General features: G+C 49.4%; 11 protein-coding genes across 11 annotated transcripts; 7 read left to right on the top strand and 4 right to left on the bottom strand.

Moving 5' to 3' along the window:
* On the top strand, nucleotides 1–470 carry K452DRAFT_117076 (uncharacterized protein). Its single transcript, XM_033535117.1, has one exon. It carries the CDS (start codon nucleotides 47–49, stop codon nucleotides 326–328), a length of 282 nt encoding a protein of 93 aa, XP_033392640.1. The 5' UTR covers nucleotides 1–46; the 3' UTR covers nucleotides 329–470.
* A 358-nt stretch (nucleotides 471–828) lies between these two features.
* K452DRAFT_312830 (glycoside hydrolase family 79 protein) lies at nucleotides 829–1,227 on the top strand (the record flags this gene model as incomplete). Its single annotated transcript, XM_033543593.1, has 1 exon — nucleotides 829–1,227. One exon carries the CDS (start codon nucleotides 829–831, stop codon nucleotides 1,225–1,227), a length of 399 nt encoding a protein of 132 aa, XP_033392639.1.
* Nucleotides 1,228–1,753: 526 nt separating this feature from the next.
* K452DRAFT_117074 (uncharacterized protein) lies at nucleotides 1,754–2,491 on the bottom strand. The gene is made up of 2 exons (XM_033535116.1): nucleotides 2,397–2,491; nucleotides 1,754–2,338 (listed from the first exon to the last, which is right to left on the bottom strand). The coding sequence occupies exon 2, from the start codon at nucleotides 2,257–2,259 to the stop codon at nucleotides 1,861–1,863; it is 399 nt and encodes a 132-aa protein (XP_033392638.1). The 5' UTR covers nucleotides 2,260–2,338; nucleotides 2,397–2,491; the 3' UTR covers nucleotides 1,754–1,860.
* Nucleotides 2,492–3,181: 690 nt separating this feature from the next.
* On the bottom strand, nucleotides 3,182–5,563 carry K452DRAFT_353757 (uncharacterized protein; the record flags this gene model as incomplete). The annotated part of the gene is made up of 3 exons (XM_033545842.1): nucleotides 3,182–3,220; nucleotides 3,703–4,746; nucleotides 4,799–5,563. 3 exons carry the CDS (start codon nucleotides 5,561–5,563, stop codon nucleotides 3,182–3,184), a joined length of 1,848 nt encoding a protein of 615 aa, XP_033392637.1.
* A 482-nt stretch (nucleotides 5,564–6,045) lies between these two features.
* Nucleotides 6,046–7,082, top strand: K452DRAFT_279358 (uncharacterized protein; the record flags this gene model as incomplete). Its single annotated transcript, XM_033539413.1, has 3 exons — nucleotides 6,046–6,219; nucleotides 6,273–6,635; nucleotides 6,695–7,082. The coding sequence occupies 3 exons, from the start codon at nucleotides 6,046–6,048 to the stop codon at nucleotides 7,061–7,063; spliced, it is 906 nt and encodes a 301-aa protein (XP_033392636.1). The 3' UTR covers nucleotides 7,064–7,082.
* A 614-nt stretch (nucleotides 7,083–7,696) lies between these two features.
* Nucleotides 7,697–9,430, top strand: K452DRAFT_312826 (uncharacterized protein; the record flags this gene model as incomplete). Its single annotated transcript, XM_033543592.1, has 5 exons — nucleotides 7,697–7,805; nucleotides 7,859–8,228; nucleotides 8,296–8,930; nucleotides 8,993–9,254; nucleotides 9,307–9,430. The coding sequence occupies 5 exons, from the start codon at nucleotides 7,697–7,699 to the stop codon at nucleotides 9,428–9,430; spliced, it is 1,500 nt and encodes a 499-aa protein (XP_033392635.1).
* Nucleotides 9,431–10,054: 624 nt separating this feature from the next.
* K452DRAFT_329496 (uncharacterized protein) lies at nucleotides 10,055–10,934 on the bottom strand (the record flags this gene model as incomplete). Its single annotated transcript, XM_033545063.1, has 3 exons — nucleotides 10,055–10,506; nucleotides 10,562–10,872; nucleotides 10,909–10,934. The coding sequence occupies 3 exons, from the start codon at nucleotides 10,932–10,934 to the stop codon at nucleotides 10,055–10,057; spliced, it is 789 nt and encodes a 262-aa protein (XP_033392634.1).
* A 953-nt stretch (nucleotides 10,935–11,887) lies between these two features.
* K452DRAFT_279355 (uncharacterized protein) lies at nucleotides 11,888–13,317 on the top strand (the record flags this gene model as incomplete). The annotated part of the gene is made up of 4 exons (XM_033539412.1): nucleotides 11,888–12,137; nucleotides 12,203–12,580; nucleotides 12,656–13,187; nucleotides 13,243–13,317. The coding sequence occupies exons 2-4, from the start codon at nucleotides 12,279–12,281 to the stop codon at nucleotides 13,315–13,317; spliced, it is 909 nt and encodes a 302-aa protein (XP_033392633.1). The 5' UTR covers nucleotides 11,888–12,137; nucleotides 12,203–12,278.
* Nucleotides 13,318–13,393: 76 nt separating this feature from the next.
* Nucleotides 13,394–15,713, bottom strand: K452DRAFT_236777 (uncharacterized protein; the record flags this gene model as incomplete). Its single annotated transcript, XM_033537536.1, has 3 exons — nucleotides 13,394–14,389; nucleotides 14,491–15,431; nucleotides 15,491–15,713. 3 exons carry the CDS (start codon nucleotides 15,711–15,713, stop codon nucleotides 13,394–13,396), a joined length of 2,160 nt encoding a protein of 719 aa, XP_033392632.1.
* Nucleotides 15,714–16,039: 326 nt separating this feature from the next.
* Nucleotides 16,040–17,415, top strand: K452DRAFT_258460 (uncharacterized protein). The gene is made up of 3 exons (XM_033538469.1): nucleotides 16,040–16,262; nucleotides 16,349–17,007; nucleotides 17,070–17,415. Exons 1-3 carry the CDS (start codon nucleotides 16,067–16,069, stop codon nucleotides 17,253–17,255), a joined length of 1,041 nt encoding a protein of 346 aa, XP_033392631.1. The 5' UTR covers nucleotides 16,040–16,066; the 3' UTR covers nucleotides 17,256–17,415.
* Nucleotides 17,416–17,772: 357 nt separating this feature from the next.
* On the top strand, nucleotides 17,773–18,937 carry K452DRAFT_322144 (uncharacterized protein). Its single transcript, XM_033544473.1, has 4 exons — nucleotides 17,773–17,878; nucleotides 17,937–18,263; nucleotides 18,321–18,482; nucleotides 18,575–18,937. The coding sequence occupies exons 1-4, from the start codon at nucleotides 17,840–17,842 to the stop codon at nucleotides 18,884–18,886; spliced, it is 840 nt and encodes a 279-aa protein (XP_033392630.1). The 5' UTR covers nucleotides 17,773–17,839; the 3' UTR covers nucleotides 18,887–18,937.
* Nucleotides 18,938–19,054: the final 117 nt, after the last annotated feature.

The following is a 19,054-nucleotide window of genomic DNA, read 5'->3' as shown; positions in this document are numbered from 1 at the left end:
GATTGGAGAGTTGCCTACTACGTCTATATTTCTCTTACGCCTTTCTATGGGTTGCGGGCTGGCGTTTAGGGCGTTTGTAGACTCTCTCGTAGGTCTAGGGGTTTGGGTTGGGGTTGTCGGTTCGTTTTCCATATCGATATCTTCGTCGCCTGAATCGGGGATAGGCGAAGATAGTAGGATCCTCCTACGCGTAGGCTCCGAGGAATTCGGTTCTTCCTGGGGGTTTCCTAGGGTGTTATCCCCCATCTCGGGCCGGGTTCTCCTGGTGGTTCGTGCGTTGGAGAAAATCGAAAATCTAGAAAGGAGTCTGGGGAGGGTTTTTGCCTAGGGTTAGCGCTACAGCCAAGGCCTGCGGCCTGGTGCGAACTGATTTAGGGTATTTTTAGGCTGTGCTGATTCGATTGGTAGTGCTTTCGAGGCGTAGGGAGCGCTTATAGTGGCGTTCCCTTAGGTGTAAAAAAGGTTGTGTGATGAGGGGTTATGTAAAAACGGTGTTACAATATTAGTAAGTTTGTAGATTCATTCTCACTCGATATTTGTCTAACGAAACATAGTTATTAAGCAAGCGTTGGAGCTGATCTTAAGAGTATATATATCTATAGCCGTTTTGATACAAATTTAATGCAAAATTTTACTATAGGTAGACTCATAGACCATTCGCGCACTGTCTCGGACATAGAACGTAAGTTCGGTGATAATATTAAGTCTTTAAAAGGGACGCCCTTTGTTCTTGGTAAGGTTGGTGGTACTATTAGCAAAAGTGTTCATCCTAATCTCTACCGGAACCTGGGAACCGCACTGTGGACTGCCGACTTTATATTACACGCTATGACAAAAGGAGTCGAGCGCGTGTCGATGCAGCTTGGAATTAATTTCAAAATTTTAGCTTGGCAGCCAATCACCACCAATAGTGAACATCCAAAGGCTGTCCACGGCAACTACTATAGAATGGTCTTTACAGCGGACTTTATCGGTATCGAAAGAAACCTTAAAATTTCAAGCATTCCGACCAGCGGGCACCCCAACATTACTATGTATACCGGTTATAACAACGACAAGCTTAAGAAGATCGCGGTACTGAACCTAGAGCTATGGGATAGTGCGAGAGACAATTACAGAATTTTTCAAGAAATTGAGCTTACAGGGTTAGGCAGACTCGTAAAGAAGGTCAAGGTCTCGAGGCTTACCGCGCCTGATGGAGCTAGGGCCCGAACCGGGATTACATAGGCGGGAAAGCAATGGACTGCAGATACTAATGGGACGCAGGAGTTAGTTGGAGATGGACCGGCTATGTATAAAGTAAGAAACGGGCGTCCGGTTGACAAGATCTCTATTGGAGCCTCTGAAGCCTTGTTGATTGAGATGATTCTTAACTAGCTATGCTACTTATGTCGCATAATCACAACACGATCTTTGTAATCAAAATAATATCTGTCGCCCTGAATACAAATAAATCGTTTAGTAAGATGGTGAAGAATGTAAGCAGTTTCTATAGAGTACTCTTTATCTAGCTATATGTCGGGATCCTGAATAAAAGCGAAGAAATCTTAAAACATATTCGCCCGCAGCCTAACATCTCCGACGCTCTACTATCTAGTAAGATAGGGAAGGATACAAGCAGTCCCTATGGAATAATGTTTCTCTAGATTTATATTTAAGCTCCGGATAAAAGTAAGAGACCCTTTACGTTATATTTCATTCTTATTCTGTACAAGCATCGTTTTCTCATTAGGCTATAATAATAGCGGACGTTGATTTATATCATACGTGCCCACTGTAGTTAAACGAATGTTTTGATTTAGATATAAGACCACAAGGTAGGAAAAAATAACTAGGGCAGCAGAAACACCAATTCAACCGTTACTTAGCAGTGTAGCAGTAGCCTCCCTCTAACCCCTGCTTCTTGGCCGCCTTGAGAGTGAGACATTCAACATTGCCGCCACGCTTGCAAGAGTAAGAGTTGCCGCCCTTGCAGTTGTGAGCGCTCGCATATCCAAACCCTTTTGTCTTTGCACAACCTCCCTCGTTGATATTCTCTCTTCTGTTGGTACAGAACTTTGTGTCGCGGGGCAGGACAGTATCGTCAACGTCCGGCTTAGGAGAGTTTGGGGTGGAAGCCACAACGAACTCAGTAGCCAAAGTAGAAGCTACACTAGTGACGTCCGTCTCCGTCGATTCCCCACCACTCACGAAGATTTGGCCATTTGCTAGACTGAGAATTGCAAATGTAGCAAGCACCTGAGACAAATTCAGATACATCTTTGGTGATTGCGCCGGTTTCGACAAGCGAACAAGCTTTCTCGACGAATTGTTCGACTTCAGGGCCTGATCCTTCGAGCTGTTCAGTAGGGAATTAGTATTTAGTTCGGGACAGATAGACATTAAAGCATGCTTACATGGATGTAGGCAAAGTTTATGAGAGTCGGAGGGTCCGTTTGGTTGAGCCGTGTGTAAACGAACCAGTTGTTCCAGCCGTCGTGTTCGCCACGGAGCCAAATGTTCAGTTCGGTCCTAAGTTGTGTGTAGTGGCAGTCTGTCGTCTTGAGCTGGGTCAGTGACGCTCTTTATATATTTGAGTACAGCTCATGGCCTCATGGACAGCGGAAGCGCTAGAGAATCAAAAGCAATAAAATCGGAAGCAAGGGTGCTCCTCACATAGTGTGGATCATCAGTCCATTCGCCATACGGGACGGTTCCAAATGCTGCCATGGCTAGGTTTTGTTGCGGGGTTTGCTGGCTGCTGACGAGGAATTAAAGAGGTCTGTATAGTGGAATTCAGCTCAAGCGCACGGGTTAAGCGGAACAAATAAGCGCGCACAAAGCGGGGTCGATGAAGCTGCAAGGAAGAAAAGTAATGTGGTGCATGTTGGTGGTAGTGGCGATGGTGTTTGTTGTGCGTCCACAAGCATTTTCGTCGTCGTCAGCCTTAACCTCCCCCCTTCGTTATGTTGATCAGCAGTGTCAGAATCGGGAATCTCGTTTCCAGCTAGAAAACAAAAGGAGAAAGCTTTTCTCTTTTCATTTTCTAAATGCAGTTTTTGCTAAGCTCAATGAAGATAATCGGTGGGGTCATTGGTAGAATGCAGGTCTGCCGATCCTTCGTCAGGCTGAGCTCTCACTCAGCTCGGCCCTCCACTCAGGTTTCACCGCGGGTGAGACACAACATCAGATGACATATTTCTCACTCAGCTCTGAGCGGGGCTCGGCACACCGTGCCGTGCTTTCATACCCCTGGAGTGGCCAGCATCACATTTCGTATTCCGCAGCATCATTCAAGAAAAATTATTTCACCATGTGATCTATCCAGGCATTATCCCTGGCGCCAATGGAGCATTTCCTTGCTTCAGTTGCTAGCCAACCATAATGGCTGACATTTTGTGGTCTCTGGACGTGGCATTTGTTGGCCTTTACCGCTGAGCAACCCGGAGGTTTACTCCCCTTGGAACTTAATGTTTTTGCATTTTTGCATGCAGTCGAATGCTTTCAAATAGATTTGTCTTGGTCGTATCTTCCTCTTCCTGAGCAGTGAGTTTGCGCTGAATTGTCTTGTTGTCTCCGTTAGCTTTGCGTTACCCTCCGTTTACGATATCGTATAATGAGCGAATGATCGTTTAAATCAAAAATGAATCAGTGTCTATTATAAGATACCGAAGTACATTATGAAGAACACTTATTCCCTCCTCCTCATATCTTCGATTTTACGTGTGAAAGATCCTTCAAAACTTCATTCGCTCCCCGCTTGCCACTTCGGACAGCGCCTTCCATGTATCCTTTCCACTCGTCCGCCGTCTCCGTCCCAACAAAGTGGATATTTCCCACAGGCTCTCGCAGCTCATGTCCAACTGTGTCAAGCACACCCGGTGGTAGCGCTGGACAAGGGCAACCCCAACCAGAATACTGCTCGGTGGACCATTCGTGGCCCATGGCCTCTACAAATTCCCGAGTGGCTGTTCCTTGGTCCGCAAAAAGGGCGCCGATCTGCTTCAACAAGGCTTTCTCTTGCTGTTCAGAAGGAAGCTGAGACCATTCTCGGCCCGGTTCACCAGCCAAGAAGCAGGTAAGGACCCACTTCTTGTCTTGGGGGATGCTAGTATCGCGGATCACGGATGCCGGACCACAGAAAGACTGAGCCAGGCCACAGAAGCCTTTCTCAACCCAGAAGGGCGTCTTGAAGATCATCATGACTTTGGTGTAGTAGCCATAAGCGAACGAATCCGTCAAGACTGTTTTCGCCAGTGGCAACGGCGGTTCGAAGGTAATGGTTTTCAGGACTGGTGTGGGGACAGATACGATGACTTTTCGCGCATAAACTGTGTCTGTTGTAGTCTTGACCTTGATCCCACCGGAGACTTGATGGAAAGACTGGACCGGCGTTGAAAGTCGAATCGTGTCCTTTGGGAGTGATTTGGCCAGACCTTTGCTGAACATCTGCGTGCCTTGGCGACAGCGAAGGAATTGCGCCCCATGCTTCCTGTCAGATCGCATCTGGAGTAAGCCACCACCTGACTTGCAGTAATTCAAAAAGTACAGAGCAGAGATATCCGTGGGCTCATGTCCAAGCATGGCGCGAGTCCAAACAGTGGCGGTTGCAATAGCTGTATCGCTTGCGTTGTTCCGTCTCAAGTACGCATCAAATGTTAGGGAATCAAGATCTGAATCTTTTGGGCTGCGTGTGTCGACTTTTTGGCAGTCGGCTTCGACCATACCCCGGACTTCGGCTAGGTGATTTTTAGTGGTGGTATCGAACTTCAAGAACATCGGTTAGGCGTAAACACAATACACAAGGTTGCAAACTTACTCTTGGAAGTTCACCATAAGGAAAAGAACTGCAGGAACCATTAAAGTCCTGAAACGCGGCATTTCCGGTGGTGTTCTGCTCGATCAAGTCTATCTCAAACTTTCGAGCAAGAGCAATCATACAGCTCTGATTTGAATCATTGATCCAAGCTGCACCAAGGTCGATGATTGCGTCACCGTCACCGCTCTTACTGGGCTGGCTCCATGTTTTTCCGCCAACACGGTCACGGGCTTCCAGGACGCAACAAGTTCGTCCCGAATCAATGACTTGCTGGGCAGCCGTCAGGCCACTGAGGCCCGCTCCTACTACGACTACGTCGAACCAACTTTGAAAGCCAACGTCGAATAAAGGCGCTGCCAACGGTTGGGGCACTGGATCGCTGGGTGCTACTACAGCATCAATTTCGAACAACCACTCCGGCATAGCAAGCTGGACAACTGGCACCAACGTCATAGCAGGACGGTGGGATCCTAACAATTTTTGGATGTGTTTTGTGTGAAGGCGGCGTTTTGGGTCGTAGTTGACAATGTAGACGGTGAGTTTTGCGATGTCCGTCACACGAGCTCCGGCAGCAGCCAGCACTTTGCGCAGGTTGAGCAAGGCTAGATGGATTTGAGACTCGTAAGACGCTGGTGCTTTGCCGTTTGCCGTCGTCCCGACTTGACCGGAGATTTGGATTATACTTCCAGCTGTGGAAGCGACTGCTGGAGCATAGTAGGCCTTTGGCGTCCCGGGGATGTCGATACTCTTTGCGTGCAGTGTCATGGTGACGAAATTCAATGCAGGAAACGAGCTTGCCGTTGTCCGAGATGGATGCAATGACTGGGTAGATGGCCGAAAAATTGGCTAGACTCTGGGATGGTTATATCAACCGCGAACTGACCCTCGGCTGATAATCGATTATCTCCGTCTCTGTATCTCAGAGTATGTTTCACGGCGTGGAAGGTCGCCTCGCCGTCACATTCCTCTTTGGTTTTGAGGCGTGGTTGATTAGCGATAAGCGACGCGATAAGGTTGTCTCGTTTTGGTGGGGTAGTGGGGAGCCTCTTCGGGGCAAGTCATCCCAACCATCAAGATAGTGCGTCGGCATCTATTATCATCGTGATCTTTACGCTGGAATGCCCACTCACAGACCTATTATATAAGTGGATGTGTAGAATAGGGTAATTTGACCATACATATCAGTACACGAGCCGTCTTCCCCCCGACTTCCTCCTTGTATAGACCATACCAGTATCTCGCATGCCATGCCGTCCGCAATTCCGACCTTACACCGTGTTCCGTTTAATAAAACGGACAAAGTTATCTCGACTCTTGAGAGAGATGGAGCCATTATTCTAACGGATTTTACATCTCTGGACGCAGTCAATAAAGTCAACAGTGAAGTAAAACCCTACCTTGACAAAGACAAGCCGTGGAATGTTAGTTATATATTCCTTGCAACGTGAAAGCGGTCGTTGACAATCATTCTCAGGGCAAACTGTTCCCCCCTGAAACCCGACGCTGCACACGTCTCCTCGGAAGAAGCGATACCGCGAGAAGGGAGTGGCTTGCAGATGACCAGCTATATACAATCTTGAAACACTTCCTGTCAAAAACAACCCGCATCTTCTACGATTACGTCCCTACTTACCACACAACTTTGCCGATTCTTTCTACGGCAAGCACGATTGATGTCCGTCCCGGCGCCGCCAGCCAACGGTTGCATCGTGACGATAAAGTCCACCATGTCGACCACACTGACATGACGAAGACGGGGTATCAGAAAGGCGCAGATGTTAGCATCACCATTCTTATCCCCGGTGTCGAATCTACCGTTGAGAATGGAGCAACGCTGGTCAGTTAGATCTTTCACTTAAGAAATTTCCTCCAGTATCACTGATTTTTCCGTTGCAGGTCATTCCCGGATCTCACTTATGGGGAGACGAGCGGGCACCCTCGCGCGATGAAGCTCTCCGAGCTACTATGGTACCCAGTGAAGCACTGATGTTCTTGGGTTCGACCTATCACGCTGGAGGTGCGAATCAGACGAAGGACCAAAACAGGCCCATGCATGGTCTCTTCTTCTGTCGCGGCACGCACCGCGCCGAAGAGAATGTGTATCTGGAGTTTCCAGTAGACCAAGTCAAGGGGTGGACAGAAAAAGAGCAATCGCGCATAGGGTATCAGATCTCGTCGCCAAACCTGGGCTTCATTGATTTTGTTAGCCCCATGCATATTATCAACGGTACATATAATCCGGATCATCTTGTTGATTTGGATTAAGCGCTTTGTTTTTCTCTTGTAAGCGTACGGCTCGCGTTAGGCAGTAATTTTAGCATTTTCACTAAACCCACATCCTCTTTCCTTTATTATTATTACATGACACGGTGACTCGGTAAAATATTTAAGGAGGTACCTATGGATACAAGAATCTCAGCTTCTTTTCAAATGTTGTTTTAGTCATTCGTGCCAACTCTATTTCACATATACCGTATTAACTTGCCAGACTAATATTTAGCTAGCAGGGATATTTTTCCGGTCGTGTAGGTGAGGAAAGCAAGCCTTGGCAAGCTCTTACTTAGCCAGGCTAGTGACGGAAAACACCCCTACTAGCTAAATATCAGTCTGGCAAGTTAATACGGTACGTACATACGTACATACTTATTCCCGAGTCCGGCGACGGCTTTAATAATGTCTAAGGTAGTCGGGGTAACCTTCCCGAAATGAGACAAGCATTGGCGGCTTCCCCGCACCAGAGAGAAAATCGGGGTAACCAGACTAAGCCCAAAGTAAAGAAGTGCACAATCCTTAAGAATACGGAGTTTAGTCCCAGTGCGTAGTCTTGATATACAGCTTTAAGCTTCCTTTTCATTATTTCAAGCTTTGAGTTATATTATAGTTCTTGCCCCTTCAACCATGAAAAACTCAAAGGTCACATTAAAGGATCAGAGTCTTCTTGTACAGAAGTGCTTTATTGGTGGGAAATGGGTTGACGCGACATCCAAAAAGGCATTTGAAGTTCATGGTTTGTAAAGGTCCCCAAAATCTTTAACAATTTCATCTAAACAATTTTTGCAGACCCAGCGACAGGCGAGCTTATCGGAAATTGTCCCGAAACAGCAGCAGAAGACGCTCAGCATGCCATCCAAGCAGCCTCCGATACTTTCAACGAATGGCGCTCCAAGTCTGGCCGCGAGCGATCGAGGATTCTCCGTCGCTGGTATGAATTGGTGATGGAGAACAAGGACGACCTTGCTACCATCATCACCTGGGAAAACGGAAAGGCGAAACCAGACGCTGCCGGTGAAGTCGTGTTCAGTGCAAGTTTCATCGAATGGTTCGCTGAGGAAGCGGCGAGAATCTATGGGGAGGTGGTGCCTCACAGCACTTCTGGAAGCAGGGTGCATGTGACTAAAGAACCTGTCGGTGTTTGTGGGTTGATTACGCCGTAAGTTTCTGACCTCAGCTGTTTTGATTTCAGTGTAAGACTAATCGCTCGCCTTCTCATAATGCAGTTGGAATTTCCCTATCGGTATGCTCGCGCGCAAAGCCGCCGCCGCTCTGGCTGCAGGATGCACATGCATTATCAAAACTGCCGGTGAAACTCCCTTCAGTGCCAATGCTCTGGTGCTACTCGCGTCACGAGCCGGTTTGTCCCCTGGAGCCCTAAACGTCGTAACTGCTCTGGAAAATACCCCAGAGATAGGCTCCACGTTGTGTGAATCCCCTATCGTCCGCAAGGTCTCATTCACCGGCTCTGTGCGAGTGGGCAGGCTTCTGATGAAGCGAAGCAGCCAAACACTGAAAAAGCTCAGCTTGGAGCTCGGAGGCAACGCACCTTTTATTGTACTTGATGATGCAGATTTGGACTGGGCTGTTACTGGGCTCATCGCATCCAAGTTCAAGTGTTCTGGTCAGACTTGCGTTTGTACCAACAGAATATTCGTACAGAGCGGGATCTATGACAGCTTCGTCGCGAAAGCTGTCGAGGCAATTAAGCAACTACGGGTGGGCTCTGGCTTTGAGGATGGAGTCACTCAGGGACCATTGGTTCATTCGCGCGCGGTCTCGAATATGACGAATCTCGTCGAAGATGCGATCTCAAAAGGCGCAAAAGTCGTCCTTGGTGGAAAGCCAATGTCTGAACTCGGTAGGTTAATTTTACTTGCATCTCGGCTCCGAATCGCTTCTACCTACTAAATTTCTGGATAGGCACAAACTTTTTCGAGCCGACTGTGATTACAGGTATGACTTCTGATATGAAGATGGCTCAGGAGGAGATCTTCGGCCCGATCGCAGCAATATCCAGATTCGATACTGAAGAAGAGGTCATTGCGTTGTCGAATGATAGCGAGGTGGGCCTGGCTGCATACGTTTTTACCGAAAACTTGCGACGCTCACAGTACATGATTGAGAGTTTGCATGTGGGTATGGTTGGATTGAACACTGGCGTCATTTCGGATGCTTCTTCACCGTAAGTATCCACAAAATCTACTTAAAAGGTAGTCAACTAACACTGCTGGTAGATTCGGTGGCGTCAAACTGTCGGGGCTCGGGAGGGAAGGAAGTAAGCACGGCATTGACGAGTATCTGGATATGAAGACTGTGGTTACTGGACGAGCTGCGAGCGTTTTCCGGTCAAGTCTTTAATCACTAAGATGGTCAACAGCCCGTCTCTACTAGAGTATTATGTTCTGCAAGTCTTGGTTGCTTAGGATTGTTATCTTAAAATCACAAAGTCGAAATCAGTCAGCGAAATTCACTGTCGAATGAGATAAGTGTGCTTGTACGTCATTCGTAGGTAGCCTATCGTACCAATATAAAAATTCAGACTAGTGGGAGGATTCGCCTATTGTCCAGTCACTCATCGGTTTCTTCCTATCTAATTTTTGTAGGTAAGTGTCTCCGACCTGTTCCACGTCGGCGATAGGACAAGAAAATCACACAAGAATTACCCGGAAAATAGCATCATGGGATCCCCAGGATATTTCCATAATCAGCGGTAAGAGCAGTTCCTGCGCGTACTACAGGTAGCGTAAGTCTTCCCTTATACTACTTTTGACCATCTGGACAAAGCTTCCCTACAGTTTATACGATTGTCCTGCAAGAGTTGCGATGTATACTTGACTCGGAACAGTGTTGAATTTCACCCACAATTTGAATAGCAACATAGTTTGGACAAGGTACAGCTGTAACTCATAGCAAAGCAAGACCTTTGGGGGGGAGTTAGACTTGAATAACTAAAATAAACTCTAGGAAACCTATTCACAGCCGTCATGACGATGATAAAATAGACAGTATAGACCGCATTTGAAGCATGCCGACAGCAAGACTTCCACCAATGTAAAAGACCAAAAGGAGATAGAAAAACATCTTCGCCGCTGTAGGTATATTTCGACGGGGTGCTTTCATCTCGCCGCTAGTGATAACCAGAAGCTCAGGCGCAAAATTAAATGAGAAGACTAAGAAGACAGAAACAGCCGGCGTCGCTGTCGGCCCGTCGACGAGATAAGTCTTTGGTTGTTCCTTCCAATAGTGAAAACCCAAGCGTTGATGAGAAGGGCCTCCGCCCCAGAAAAGAATAAAAGACAGGATGAGAAAGCCGACAATCATAAACACCTTAAGCGATGCAAACCAAAATTCCGTTTCTCCATACACACTGACGGAAAAAAAGTTGAGACCGACAATCACGATGAACATGGTCGTGATCCACACACCGATCGGCACTTCATTGGGCTAATAGTTTATAACTAAACCCGCCGCAGTGATTTCGTATGGAACCCCCTATGGCGAATGAATACCAATAGAGCCAGCCCATAGCGAACCCAAGGCTTGGTGACACGAAGCGGGATGCATAGGCAGACATGGTGCTTCCGGCGAGCGGCATATACGCGCTGATCTCCGTGGTAGCCGTGAGAATTCCGTAAACGGGAATGGTAATGACAATGTAGGCCAGGAATAGGAAAACCAGTCCTCCGACGGACAATGCAAGGCCAGTACCGACAAAGAGACTGGTACCGATCGTGCCGCCGATTGCTATCATTTGAGTATGGCGCGATTTCAGGCCACGCTTTGTGGTCCCAGCATGCCTTCTCTGGACATGACCGGAGCCATTTTCGACGTCGCACAGTGTTGTTGAAGTACGCGGCTGCATCTTAATGGTGGTTTCTTTCTCTTTAGAATTAGAAATGTGGAGCTCTGTATCCGTACTTATTTTTTCGGTCGTGGGACAGGAGATGGGATGCTGCTATTCCTGGTCAGAGAAACAGGACGTTTGAAATTGAAATAGAACAGCTTTAAACATTCGATTCTGCTCCGCATCCCTATTATTGGTCATTGGTGCGCGGTGCGGGTGAAGCTGACCATCCTTTTTATTATCCTGCCCAAGCCCTTTAAATTCTACCCAATTAGGCTTCTCTACGTGCTGCAATATACCCTATGAACACTTTACGCCACATGCATCTATAACACCACTAACATGCTGCTAAGGCCCGAGGGATGCGCAAATGTGCTCGGTGGGTACCTAATGTAAAGTGTCGCGGAGATACACCCGCGAGCAGTTGGGCAGGCTTGTGTTCTTAACAGGTAGTTAGCCTGCTAATAGGGTCGTGGTGTCCACATTTTGGGTAGGATGTACTGTACCTGCCATGTATGCTTTAGGTGATCATAATTAGCGACGATCCTGAAGTTGGGAGAGTCTAACGTCCGTTACCGAGAACCGAGATCCACCGTCTAGCGAGACAGGGGATAATACAAGCAGTCCCTATAGAGTACTCCTTGTCGAGCTCATATCCTGAGTCCTGGGTATGGATGTAAAGGTCTTGAAGCACATACAGACTTTATACATCGTAGCTAGGTCTCTTCTTCTCCTCTGTACAAGTAGCACTATCTCGCTTCCCGGTGAATCTCGTTTCACGGTAACGGACGTTAGGTAGCTATATAAAGTGAGAAGATGACGGGTATAAAAATACTTAAGAAGATACGAAAATAAAAAGTCATAAGTGTATGAGAGGATTTAGATACCTTCGTGCCTCGTATACCCTTGCAGGCATGCATCACGTAGGCGAGTAAAATATCTAGAAGGGACGGTGGGCAAAATAATCCGGTGTCTTATAGCAATCGGCCTGCTGGGTAACATCGCGAAGCTTCGCCACGCTACGTATGGGCAAAATCCCCACATTCGAACTTTCTGCCCAGTACTGCCCATTGGGTAGAGTCATGAAAGCTTGATTGGGACAAAGAAAAGGGTGGTCAGACTAATGCGCCGCGCCTTGACGTAGGCACCCGAACCGGTGGAGCTTTGAATTGCCCGGGAAAACCTTCTGTATTTAGTGCGGAGGTGGCGGCGCAGCGTTACCTATCAAGATAAGGTCAGGACTAACTTGCCGCCTACGCTTTGTAATGCCGGTTTGTCTCACTTACATATTCTGATGCCACCCGACAGGCCCCACGACCTTCTCCCCTAATCCCGCGCTTTCTCAAACACCAATCCCAGAGAATGGCACCAACTTCTGCAACAGCTGTCATTGCTACCCAGAACGGAGAGCGCAAAGATTCCGACAATGGAAAATCCACGACTTCATCGGCGACGCACTCCAAGGCCGCCATTGAAGCCATTTCGCAGGGTGTGACTTTGCCGGGAATCCCAACCTTCACCAGCCTCGACAAAAAGCGCCGTTGGATGCTCGAACATATGGCGGGTGCCTTCCGCGTTTTCGCCCGCAAAGGATTCACCGAAGGCATGAGCGGTCACATCTCTCTTCGCGACCCGGAGCATCCCGACTGTTTCTGGACAAACCCGTATGTCCATGCTTTCTCTGCAAGTCTTTCTAACTCTTTGTTCCGTGCTGACCCAATATCATTTGTGAACCAAAGACTTGGTATCCATTTCGGCCTCATGACCGCCTCAGACCTGATCCTCCTCGACCACACCGGAAAACCTGTAGGCGGCAACATGTCCCGCCCTGCGAACGCAGCAGGCTTCCAAATCCACAGTGTCATTCATCGCAAGTATCCCCATGTCAATGCCGCCTGTCATACACACTCGGTAAACGGGAAATCATGGTCTACGTTTGCACGGCCCTTGGATATGATCAACCAAGACGTCACCATGTTTTACGGCAAGGCGCAAAGAGTGTACGGAGAGTTCGGAGGTGTCGTGCTGGAAGAGGAAGAGGGCGAGCGGCTGGGCGGGACGCTTGGAAATGAGGGGAAACTGCTGATCCTACGGAACCACGGACTTTTGACTGTCGGTGAGACGGTCGATGAGGCAGCATATCTCTTTACGCTTGCTGAAAAGAGCTGCGAAATCCAACTCAAGGCTGATGCGGCGGCGGCATCGGGGATTCCAAAGGTGCTTATCGATGACAAGGCAGCGGAATACACATTCAAAATGACCAGTGATCCAGTAAGTCTCCAAAATCCTTTGATGCTGTCTACATGGATGCTTATCGTCATTTCAGGAAGCGTTGTACTGCGAATTCCAGAACGACTACGAGTATGAGAAAGCCATTTCCGGAGGGGACTTCCTCCGTTAAAATGCTCGGCTTTTGACGAGCATTCGAAACCGCAGTGTAAAGTCGTTCATTACTGGAATATCGCTTCCAGATTCGTTCAGCTACACAATATGGTCAAATGTTGTTCTCGCATTAACGTTGGCCAACTGATGTTGTTGTCGCCTCCTTGGACCCTCTTCGTCCAGACGCCTTCTGCAATCTTTTTGGCCGTACCGAAAACGGGCAGTCCACTCGCTGTTGCAGAGCTCTTGAACCACAATGAGAATTTCTCCTGGAGTTGTGTGCTGAGAGCTTCGCAGCCGGCAATAAATCCAGGCCAGACAGTACCAGCTGTATAACCTCCTGTTGCTTGGTCTTCCTCTTCAATCTTTTTGAGATGATAAATTGTCTGTTCGGCATATTGTTGGAGAATCATCGGGTTCACATCGTACACCCGCCGGTAAAAGAATATAATGAGTGCTTGGTGCAGGGAAAGAAGCAAGTGGTGTACGACACGGCGATTTGAGTCGAGCAAGCTAGGATCAACCGTAGCATCGTAACCTTCTGGATAACCACAAGCTGGTGGCGCCCATTCAAAAATGTGCTTCTCGACTGCTTTCACACACTGAAACAGAGTGTTTACGCTCGTGGCAGGATAGTCATCCGGGTGAGCCTCCATCGCCTCCCGTTCATTGCCGAGCCGTGTCGCTTGCGAGAGAAGAAACAAGAATGTTTCCGGAATACCATATATGTGCGGATACATGGTTAGATCCCACTTTCCTGGGAGTTCAAGGTGCATGTCGTTTTGTCCAAGTTCTGGGTTTTTGTCTTCCAGCATTCGCTGTTCTTCGTTGAAGCCCCAGTCCGAGAATCGAAAGACGGTACTAGGTTGGAATTGCCTGATCTCATCCCTCATCCTGGCCTCATTACGTATCGCTCTAGTAGTGCCTGCGGATACCGAGGTGCTTTCGAAGAAAAGTCGTGTGTACCCATAGTAGTGGTGGAGAAGCCTTGTTTTTCTGGACTTTTTGGGCTTCTGTACACCTTTGAAACATACCAATCGTTCAGCGTCCAAAAGATAAGATCGCGTGCTTTCGATGTCCCCGACCAGAATCTAGATTGTAATATTAGTACGTTGAAACACATTGAGGAATTCGCAGTCGAAATGTAAGTTGGTTCTTCAGCTGAGCAAAATTCACTAAACAAACAACGTACCGAAAGTGTCACCATTGACAACATTGCCATCAACACTTCTTTGTACTTCGCCCTCTTGGGTTCCGATACCTCATGCCTCAACGAAAGCTTCAAGAATTCGTGCGCTCGTCTTTTGTAAAGGTCGCCTACGCCCTTCCAGTAAGTCACTGCGTCTCCAGAAGATGCATTGGTGAAGTTGAAGGCACTGATGGCCAGCAACCCATTGAAAACGGCATTCCTTGCGTTGTTAGGATGGTTACCTAGTGTTAGCTCTGCAAATGTGTTCATTGCGCAGGGCAACTGCAGGACGTTCCAAGGCGTTTTGCGATGATATTTGAGGGGGGATAGCAGCTTTATAATGTGGTCTTTGTAGTGCATGAGAAGAAAGCCTGCATCTTGAGGCACTAAGCGCTCAGAGAGAGTAGTCAAGGGAAGCGAGGGAGGAATGGGCGACGGTAACAAGCCGTGATGCGCTTGTTCAGCCATGGAATGATTTGGAATATCAAGGAGACCGGCAGATGGTAGCAAGCCATCGTCCGCTTGGCCAACCGCATGCAGGTCGGTAAAAAGAGACGCAGTGTCAGGAAAGGCTTCATTGAAGTCTGAGTCCATCAATTCCAGTAAGTCCAGGGTGGTGTCACCTCCCAAGGCCATTTCCAGAAGATGATCTGGTGAATTCGAAGTGCCCTCTGCAGTTTCTAGTTGGAGAGGCCGCGGGGAATCAGTTCCGGGCGGGCTTATGTACTCCGAAAACTCGACTTCTGGCACTTGAACCTGCTTTGGCGTTGTGGGAGCCTGAGCTAGCTTTAAGACTGAGAACGGTCCGTGGGCAATAGAGAGCTCATCCTCGTGCAAGTACTGCCAGCGTTGAGACTGCTCGTCCAAGCTTGTCAAGGCCTTACTCGCCGGGGTGCGACCCATGCTCGCCCGCATGTAGTCGCTCATCTCCTGTCGCTCCATTTCTGCAGAGACGATGCTTTCAGCACTGGGAAGCCTCGAAGTCGTGTATTCGATGACATACCCGTGAAAAGCGGCCGGCGGAAGCGCGTGTCATCTAGCCTGTCGGCGACGACGCCGTTTGTCATACCGTCGAACAGGAATTGCACGCGCGACTGATATCCTCGGCATACCAGATGACTTCGTTGACACATGTCACATGCCGGACGCTTCTCATCGCATTTTACGTGGCGAGTGCGGCAAGTGTCGCATCCATTGAGAGATCGATTGCGGGGTAGGGCGCTCATGCTTCCGCCCTACGAGCAGTGGTGAAACGCGGGGACGGCGAGATGATCAGGAAAGCGGAAGAGATGGAGCAGATGGGTGAGAACAAATCATCGCCGCTGCATTTCAGGAAGGTTATATCGTGGATGACGTGCAAGGGTGGGGTTCGTCAGTCTTACCAAAGAAGAAAGTCTTTCCGGCTGAGGGGCCCCGCGCTGATAAGCCGAGAACGCTAGTGCTAAAAGGGAAAGGCTCCATATTTTGGTCTTTAGCTACTATCAACTGCTATCTATTCTTATAAGAGCCGCTTCAAAGAGTTTCCGAGCGCCCTTAGCTCTACTAATTCCATCTCACAATCACTACAGTTCTGTTCAACATGGTAGCCGACAAGACAAATGTACTTCTCGTGGGCAGCGGCGGAATTGGAACCATCGCAGCATTGAATCTACAGCGGGGAAACCAAGCGTCTGTGACCTGTGTGTTGCGATCGAATTTCGCAGAAGTGAAAGAGAACGGGTTTAAAATTGAATCCATCGATTGGGGCTCTATCGAATCATTTCGACCAGATCAGAGTATGCTTCTTCACTGAACCCTTCTACCACGAACAACATGCAAACCTTTCATCGCCTTGAATATACAGCTAACCATTACTCTCAAGTCCTCAATTCTATCCCCGACGTCTCTTCTGGAAGTCAAAAGCCATTCCGCTACATAGTCTGCACCACCAAAAACATTGCAGACGTCTCACCCACTCTCGCCGAGCTCATCAAACCCGCCGTAACGCCCGGATACACCGTGATAGTGCTCGTCCAAAACGGACTAAACATCGAACGCCCCATCATCGAAGCCTACCCCGAAAACATCGTCCTCTCCGGCGTCAGTCTCTGCGGCTCCCACGAAACGGCATACGGCCACATCATCCACGAAGACTCGGACGAGCTGTACATCGGCCCATTCCGGAACCCTTCACTCGACCCCACCACAGAAGACGACGCGGCCAAGAACTTTATCCAAATCTACTCTGCGTCCGGGAAGACGCAGTGCGAGTACGCGCCCAACGTCGGGTGGACGCGCTGGCGGAAGCTGCTCTACAACGCGTGCCTGAATCCCGTATGCGCGATAACCGACCTCGACACCGGCCGTGCCAGGCTCGCGCCCGGGACGATTGAGGATCTCGTGAGGCCGGCGATGGAGGAGATACGGGCGGGAGCCAAGGCTGTCGGACATGATCTCCCAGCCGAACTTGTGGACTTTTTCATCAACCTCGATCCGATCCCGATGTACAACCCGCCGAGCATGCAGGTTGACGTGCGAAAGGTACGTGCTATTTATGCAGGAATGGCCGTGTGAGAGAGCTTGAGACTGACTTGCAGAACCAGGGCCGCTTCACTGAGTTCGAGAACATTTTGGGGGAGCCTTTGAAGGAAGGCGCTGCGCATGGCGTGCCGATGCCGACGCTGAAATTCCTGTATTCCGTTTGCAGATCGCTGCAGTGGCGGACGAAAGAGAAAAATGGCTTGGTTACTGTGCCGCCGGCGGAAGACTTTACCAAGCCTACTAAATAATTACGGAAGATTAGGTTCCTAGAAAGAAAGAGGTTTAATGAGTTGACTTCTTCCAGGTTCTGGCACACAAGTTCCACTTTTGTTGCGGATAGAATGTGTTGTTCCTTTGAAGTGGGCATAGAGCTTACAAACACAGACATAAATTCGAAATTGTTCCACTACATACAGACCTTTGACAAACAAGTGCTTTGTCCTTTGAAATTCGGAGATTCATCCCATGACAACAGCAGAAGACTCAGAAACGGCTGAATGCACAAACAAGGCAAGCAAAGAAGTGGAGGTAACGGTAATCTTCCTGCATCAACTCCATGGACCAAATCAGAGCTGACAAATTAGAGCTGACAAATTGACAAGAACTACGTATGACGTACAATAATTGCCTTTTCGGAGATGCAGAGCCCGCATTTTTGGAGGTTTCTGCCGCCACGGATAACATCGTATGGACGAATTATTCAGCGAGCTTGTTGACTTATAAACGGACGCCATCAGTACGTCCAGCAGCAGCGCCTTCCATTCATTGTTAATTAACAAACGGACAACCTCAATACTTCCTGCAGCAGCATCTACCATTCACCACAGCAACAATGTCAAACCGACCTCTTATCGCCGTCGTAACCGGCGCTGTAAGTCTCCAACCCCAATCCCACATCTATCTAACGAACCAGCTAACCAAGACCGCAGAACCGAGGCATCGGGCGCGCGATCTGCAGCGCACTCATGCGCAACCCGCCGGCGCCCATGGTTTTGTACGCAGCATCCCGCGCAGGGACAGCTCCGGACGTCGACATCCCGACAAAAGACAGCAGCAACAGCAGCATTGACGTCCGCCCCGTGAAGCTCTCCCTCAGCGACGCTGCGAGCATCGCCGCGCTCAGCGCCGCCATCCGCCGCGACCACGGCAGATGCGACGTGCTGATCAACAACGCGGGCGTCTTCTACTTCCGGAAAGACATCAGCGCGGCCGAGCGCAAGGAGACGCTCGATGTCAACTTTCGCGGGACGATGAAGGTACGTTCTACGTCGCACTTACACACTGACGTCCTGAATGCTGACTGCAGCGCTTAGCTATGCGAGGCCTTCATCCCGCTCATGCCGCCAGCCGGACGCATCGTCAACGTGTCCTCCCAAGCCGGGCAAATGAAGCACTTCCACGCGCGCCTGCACGCGCGCTTCCTAGCGCCCGACCTCACGCTCAGCGGGCTGAACGAGCTAGTGCAAGAATACGACGTATGTCAACCTTTTCCACCCCCCTCCCCCCACCGAAACACCCTCTTCACCCACTTACTTCACATCCCGCTAACCACAGCCCACCACGACAGCAAGCGGCAGCGCGCGGCGACGCCCTCGAGCACGGCTGGCCCGCAATGGCGTACTTTGCGAGCAAAGCGGCGGTGAACGCGGGGACGCGCATCCTCGCGCGCGAGCACCCGCACCTGCTGGTCAACTGCTGCTGTCCCGGGTGGGTGGCGACGGGGATGGGGGAGCAGGCGGGGGTGCCGCCCAAGACGGCGGACGAGGGCGCGCGGATACCGCTGCGGTTGGGGTTTGGCGACGTTGGGGGCGTGAGTGGGCGGTATTGGGCGAATGAGTCTGTGGGCGGGAAGGGGGAGGGGAGCGTGCTGGAGTGGTAGAGGTAGGTGGGCGAGGCTGGCTGTGTAGGTCGTGCCTGAGATGGAGGATGGAGGGGTTGGAAGAGACGTGTTGTTGTTGCGCCTATAAGGTTTATTAAGCAAATTGGAGTTATTCCTTTTCTCTCCCCACCAATCAAACGCATCAGTGGAAGATCCGCGCGATAGATC

Source organism: Aplosporella prunicola (genome assembly GCF_010093885.1).
Source record: "Aplosporella prunicola CBS 121167 unplaced genomic scaffold K452scaffold_37, whole genome shotgun sequence".
Classification (NCBI taxonomy): Eukaryota; Fungi; Ascomycota; class Dothideomycetes; order Botryosphaeriales; family Aplosporellaceae; genus Aplosporella; species Aplosporella prunicola.
This window is presented reverse-complemented; position numbering and strand designations above follow the sequence as displayed.

What these genes read in the sequence shown, in the direction of transcription:
- K452DRAFT_117076 (XM_033535117.1), top strand. Translation starts at nt 47, where the DNA reads ATGGGTTGCGGGCTGGCGTTTAGGGCGTTTGTAGACTCTCTCGTAGGT.
- K452DRAFT_117074 (XM_033535116.1), bottom strand. Translation starts at nt 2,259, where the DNA reads ATGTATCTGAATTTGTCTCAGGTGCTTGCTACATTTGCAATTCTCAGT.
- K452DRAFT_258460 (XM_033538469.1), top strand. Translation starts at nt 16,067, where the DNA reads ATGGTAGCCGACAAGACAAATGTACTTCTCGTGGGCAGCGGCGGAATT. An exon ending in ATCATTTCGACCAGATCAGA is followed by an intron (nt 16,263 to 16,348) that starts GTATGCTTCTTC and finishes ATTACTCTCAAG; the next exon opens with TCCTCAATTCTATCCCCGAC. An exon ending in TGCAGGTTGACGTGCGAAAG is followed by an intron (nt 17,008 to 17,069) that starts GTACGTGCTATT and finishes TTGCAGAACCAG; the next exon opens with GGCCGCTTCACTGAGTTCGA.
- K452DRAFT_322144 (XM_033544473.1), top strand. Translation starts at nt 17,840, where the DNA reads ATGTCAAACCGACCTCTTATCGCCGTCGTAACCGGCGCT. An exon ending in ACTTTCGCGGGACGATGAAG is followed by an intron (nt 18,264 to 18,320) that starts GTACGTTCTACG and finishes TGCAGCGCTTAG; the next exon opens with CTATGCGAGGCCTTCATCCC. An exon ending in AGCTAGTGCAAGAATACGAC is followed by an intron (nt 18,483 to 18,574) that starts GTATGTCAACCT and finishes CCACCACGACAG; the next exon opens with CAAGCGGCAGCGCGCGGCGA.